At 35.3% G+C, this 6,253-nt stretch overlaps 1 protein-coding gene across 1 annotated transcript; it reads left to right on the top strand.

Annotated features, from left to right (window-relative positions):
* The first annotated feature begins 2,641 nt into the window (after positions 1-2,641).
* LOC111911646 (anthocyanidin 3-O-glucosyltransferase 2) lies at positions 2,642-4,426 on the top strand. The gene has a single exon (XM_023907397.2). The coding sequence runs from the start codon at positions 2,830-2,832 to the stop codon at positions 4,354-4,356; it is 1,527 nt and encodes a 508-aa protein (XP_023763165.1). The 5' UTR covers positions 2,642-2,829; the 3' UTR covers positions 4,357-4,426.
* Positions 4,427-6,253: the final 1,827 nt, after the last annotated feature.

Below are 6,253 nucleotides of genomic sequence, written 5' to 3'. Positions count from 1 at the left end.
TTCAGGTTTCATGCTTTCATAAAAGTTGATAAACATTCCAATCATGGAGAGCGGGGCTAATCACTTGTTGTTCTCTTTCTACCTGAAGCATATGAAGCTACAATACGAGACATGGTCCTTGAGCAAAATAATTGGTGTGAAAGACATAGGACCAATTGAGACTGACAGCTTTTCGAACGTAAAGTTCAAAGTGGCAAGAGGTTCAGCTAGTCAATGCTACGAGCTCACACTTGCAGACTTACCTTGTATTAACCCCAATGAATGGTTAGTTCCTTACAACATGTTGCTGAAAGAAAAAAGAAAAATACGAACCTATCATGTCTTATCTCCAGATAATGATCAAGTCTTACATTCAGGAGATTGGAGAAATGAATGTTGAGGTAGCCGCGTTGTTACGAAAGAAACCTTCTGCCGTTCTTAAGGAATCTCCAAAGGACTTCGAAAACCTGAAGTTGGGGAAGATTTACAGTAAGGAATGGTATGTGGTTTATCAAGCTAGGGAATGAACTGGTACAGTCTTTTGCAAGGCATGTTTCTTCCTTTCTGACAAGAACTTGTACACTACTGGATTTAGTGAAGAGATTCAAGGGCAATAACAATGATGACATCAAGTGCTTCACTGACATGATTTTGTAGTACATGCAATTGCGACAAACAATTTTTTGTATCATTCCCAAAGTTTACGAAGTTCAGAAGCGAATTCAAGGCTAATGGATTTGGGCCCCAATTGACGCAAAGGGGGAGATTGTTGGGTATTAGATGTTGCGTCATTGGGCTTTTGGTTTAGTCTTTTGTATTAACGAGTTGGGACTGTCTACTCATCTTTATTTCTAGGTTTAGAGTATTTAAGGTGCATGTATGCATCATATTTTTGATAACTTTGATTATTACGTTGTAACCCTAATCACGCCTCTGTAGTAGCAATTCTTCATAGAGTTCTTCTGAGGCGTGACACTTAATCATTCGACATTCTTTAAATTATCGTTGTGTTCTTGTTTTACTTGTTTAGAATCTAAAGATCTTTAAGGATTTTAATCCTAACAAGTAGGTTTTTTTAGTTTTTTGATGTAAAAAGTGTTAAACATTATACCATGCACAAATTTACACAGTGTAGAGACGATTTTTGTTTTCAAAATTTGTTAAGTAGTTTTGTTTACTTTTGGATTTAATATATAACTTTTGTTTATTATTGTTCAGTTATTCAATTTTTCAACATGTATTTTGTTGATTCCAATGAGAATGTAAGTTTCATCCATGAGCTAGGGATGCAAGGGATGCAATTTATCTCCACGATTTTCCAATTAAGTGAGAATTTTTGCACTCATACTAGAGTTCTGAATCTGGCTCAAAGTGTTGTCAACCTTCTTTGCCACTTTTTTCCCTTGTTTGTTGATGCTTTGAAGCCAGAAACTAGTCGAATCAATGGAGATCTAGCTATGTTGATTGAAAATGAAACAAATGATAATGATATCAAAACCATATTTGGAAACAATGGGGTTGGCTATCAGCATTTTAGTGGATTTGGTGCTGAGCAAGTTGTTTTAGTTCGTGATGAACATCTAAAAGATAAGGTTAAATTTTGCTTGTTTTAATTTACTATTCTATATCACCCATAATTCAGTAGTTTTTTTATTAATTCTTTATGGTATGATGATTACCGGTTGTAGAATATGATAATTTTTGTGATTTGTTTCTTTTTGCACGAAAGATATGTCCTAATTGATAATTTTTGTGATTTATTTCTCCGTTATGGAATTTGGATTTTGATTTAACGAAGTCTTGATTTTGATTTTACGAAGTCTTGAACCTATGGTTGGTGAATTAGTGGTCTTAATCATTGTATTCATGCACGTGGTGTTTTTTTTGTTCATTTTATATCATTGGGAAATGTGAATAATTTTCCAAAGAATGCATACGGTAATTGAATCTTGAGTTCCAATTCTGTTGGAATAGAATCACAAATTTCAATTCTGTTGGAATGGAATATAGATATTTTCTTATTGTTTTATGCATGTTCTACAATTATTGAATATTGGTTTTGGAGCAATTCAAAAGTCCATATATTTTTCCAAATGAATTTAGTTTTTTATTTTTCATTTGTTAATGAATTATTGGATTCTAAACTGCAATTTGGATTTGTTTTTCACAGAAGTTGATGATTGAAGAACGGACCACAAATTGAAAGTGATTATTAGCAATATTATTCTTTTAGAATGTATTAGTATCTTTGTTAGATTTTGATGTTTTTTTCCCGATTTGAAAGTGCATTTTAGTTTTATTCTTAACAATAAATGTAATTCTTAGCAATTGTTACTCGTATTCTATAAGAATTAATGTAAGTTTTATTTTTATTCTTCAATTGATGGTTGAAAATTTTATTATTCTATAAAAAGTTTTTAAAGTGATGATAAAAAAATAAATTAAAAAATATTTTTATTATTTTATGATTGAAGAATATTTTTATTTTTATGCGGATGATAAGATCCAAATATCATTCATAAGATGGTTCCTATTTTTTTTAAAATATAATATTCTTTCAAAGACTCATCGTTGAAGTCAATATAAACACTAAAATATATGTTTTGAATTGTCTATCTTTGGTATTTTAAGCTATTTACTTTTAGGAAATAGTCAAATGAAAACATATTCTTTTCATTTAAACTGTTTTTAGTACGATATACCTACACTTTTAAATAAAATATAAACATTTTTCATACTACTAATAACAACTTTTCCCTCATGATGTTCTGTGTTTTCACGATTTGATAGAAAGTTTGCCTGTCCGCTACATTTAAAAGCCAGCTGTTGGTTCAAATAAGGAATTATAAGATGCCTTTAAAATCCCCCCCGAACTGGCATATCATAGATAAAACTTCAAACCAATCATTTAAGAAAAAAACAGAAATGGAGAATCTAATTACGGAGCTCGTCTTCATCCCTGCACCAGGGGTTGGTCACATCATGTCCACCATCGAGATCGCAAAACTACTCGTGACACGCGACCACCACCTCTCCATTACTGTCCTCCTCATTAACCCGCCTCCCACCTTCGGCTCCTGCTCCGCCGTCACCACGTACATCCAATCATTAGCAAAGACCAAAATGGATCGTATCTCCTTCATCGATCTCCCTCAAGACAAAACCCCACCAGTCTCAAAAGTTCCCATGGCTGCCTTGACTAATTGTATCAACAATCACTGCAAATACGTAAGAAAGATTGTCGCCAACAAGATGAGTCAACCGGGTTCGGCTCGTGTCGCCGGGTTCGTCGTCGACATGTTCTGCACCGGGATGATAGATGTGGCAAACGAGTTTAATATTCCGACATATGTGTTCTTCACTTCTAATGCTGGGTTTCTTAGATTTAAGTTGTACATTCAGACACTCTATGATTATGAGAACCAAGATATTGTCGTGTTAAGCAACTCGGATTCCACGATTCACGTTCCGAGTTTTGCCAAGCCAGTACCAACAAAGGTTTTTCCAGGCGTCTTCCAGACTCTAGAGGGGCTGGACTTTGTTCTGGGGTCTGCCCGGAGACTGAGAAAGGCGAAAGCGATCATTGTGAATACATTCTTGGAATTGGAAACACACGCTATCAAGTCATTCTCGGAAGACTGCACCATTCCAATGGTGTATCCGGTGGGCCCGATACTAAACCTAGAAGGCTGTTCCCTAAAAGCGGCGGGTAATGATGAAATCATCACCTGGTTAGACAGTCAACCGCCTTCCTCGGTGGTGTTCCTGTGTTTTGGGAGTACGGGAAGTTTTGACGAGTTTCAAGTGAAGGAAATAGCAAACGGCTTAGAGCGGAGTGGCTACCGTTTCCTATGGTCCCTGCGTCGACCTCCAAAAGATAAGAGAACAAGAGCGCCGAGTGATTACGAAGACCTAGGAACGGTATTGCCCGAAGGATTCCTGCAACGGACTGCTGGAATCGGAAAAGTAACGGGATGGGTCCCGCAGGTGGCTGTGCTGGCTCACAGTGCAGTCGGAGGGTTTGTGTCTCACTGTGGTTGGAACTCGTTGTTGGAGAGTTTGTGGTTTGGGGTACCATCGGCTGCATGGCCAATCGACGCTGAGCAACAGATTAATGCGTTTGAAATGGTGGTGGAGCTTGGTTTGGCACTGGAGATTAAGTTGGATCATAAGGATTTTTGTAATCAGAAGGCTAATAAAGTCGTGGTCACTGCGGAGGAGATTGAAAATGGGGTAAGACGATTGATGAACGATAAAAAGGTCAGAACGGACGTTAAAGAAATGAGAGAGAAAAGCATAGCGGCGGTGGCAGAGGGAGGTTCGTCGTATGCTTCTGTAGGGCGTCTTATTTTGGACTTTAAACGAAACCTGTTATGAGTTCTGTTTCAAGTGTTGGTGTAATAAGTGAACCACATGTGCTAATCTCAAAAGTGAACAGGTTTATATATATATATATATATATATATATATATATATATATATATATATATATATATATATATATATATATATATATATATATATATATATATATATATATATATATATATATATATATATATATATATATATATATATATTATTTACGATGTATCTCAACACACACATTTATTAAAAAATTAATTTTTTTTTATCTTCTATAATCCAATTAAATCCAAACTTGCAAATCATTTATATATTAAATAAATATAATTTTTTGTTATTTTCTATTCAAATAAAAATTATTAAAAATACTAAAATAAAATCATAACAACTAATTTATTTGTTTAAGATAAAAAATATTAAAAAACAGACATCATTCATCAAATATACTTAAAAGAAAAATGATAAATCAAGTTACGGATATAACATAAAATATAAAATTATAGATTTAGAAGCTAAAAAATATATATTATTTGTAACCGTCCAATTTTTTCTATGTGTTAAATCAAATCGTCTTAAAGCCATCAAAATTTTAATAAAATGTATTTGTAAATGAATGATTCATGACAAAAGAAATATGTAAGACGTGAATCTTGGTAAGTTTCTCTTTTGCCTTTGCATTATTTAAATTGTCAAATTTGGTCCTTGAGTTTTATGCAGGTCATACCACAAGGTACACTTACCGTACAAGCTGTAAAGCGAGTACGTGGGACGTACCAAGTAGCACGCTTAGCGTACTCATGCGAGGGTTTGATCGTGGATCCGGAGGTGTACGTTGGGCGTACAAAAACGTACGTGGGGCGTACGTAAGGATTTTGAAAACCTTAATTTTCGGGGTTGGCCACTATATAATCATCCTTATGGACTTGGAACCCTCATTTATTCAACCTCCTTGTCCTCCCAGCCCTTTACTCGAAACCCTAACTCTATAGTTGAAAGTTCTTTAGCTTAGAAGGTCTTTTAGGTGCATTTTTAGTGTTTTGGATGAAGGAGATCATCCTGGAGCTTCATTGTAAGAGTGGGAGCTTGTAGATCCGGGTTAGCATTATCTTTTGGCATTCATTTGAGGTATAAAGCTCTGAACTTGTTGTGTTATAGCTTAAATCTCCTATGTTTGAGTTTTGGACCCATTTTGCTCCCATAAATGAGATCTTGTGGATTATTATCATTTCTGAAGCTTAGAGTTGCTACTCTTGGTGTTCTTTTCGTCTTAGAGTCATAAAGTTGTCATCTTTGAAGCTTAGAACCATCCATGCATGAGTTATGGCCGTTATATTGAAAGTAGAATGTTATAAATCAAATTTGGGATCTTTTGGGGCATGCAAAGTCACCAAGTTAGTGACTTTATGGCTCTAGATACTCTTTGGGACTCAGATCTATGTTTTGGACTGTTAGACTTACGCATTAAGAGCTTAATGGAAGAAATGGCTTAATGGAGGAGTACGTTGAGCATACAAGCCATGCAACGAGGACATTTAGCGTACAGCTGAGTACGCCCTGCGTACCCAGTCAGTTTTGGCTTCGCATTTTCTGGCCTCAGATTGCGCCACTTCTTTGGACTTTGTTGGTTTGGGCCTTTTTGGGCCATCTAAAATCAAGCTTTTGGGCTACGGAAATTATTGGAATTTAGGGTAAGGCCCATATAGGGGTTGGGCCCAATTTGGAAAATTGGCCAATAAGTGAGCCTTAGTTGATCTATTGGTTTTGGGCCTTTTGGGTTTATGGATTTGGGCCTCAGTTTTGGTTCAAGGTAGGCTAGGGGTAAAATGGTCATTTTACCATTTTACTGCAAGTGTAACATTCTGTTGAAAATAAGTAAATAAATAAATTAAATAAGAAATTAATAAAATAG

Source organism: Lactuca sativa, chromosome 3 (genome assembly GCF_002870075.4).
Source record: "Lactuca sativa cultivar Salinas chromosome 3, Lsat_Salinas_v11, whole genome shotgun sequence".
In the NCBI taxonomy this organism is placed as follows: domain Eukaryota; kingdom Viridiplantae; phylum Streptophyta; class Magnoliopsida; order Asterales; family Asteraceae; genus Lactuca; species Lactuca sativa.
This window is presented reverse-complemented; position numbering and strand designations above follow the sequence as displayed.

What these genes read in the sequence shown, in the direction of transcription:
- LOC111911646 (XM_023907397.2), top strand. Translation starts at nt 2,830, where the DNA reads ATGCCTTTAAAATCCCCCCCGAACTGGCATATCATAGATAAAACTTCA.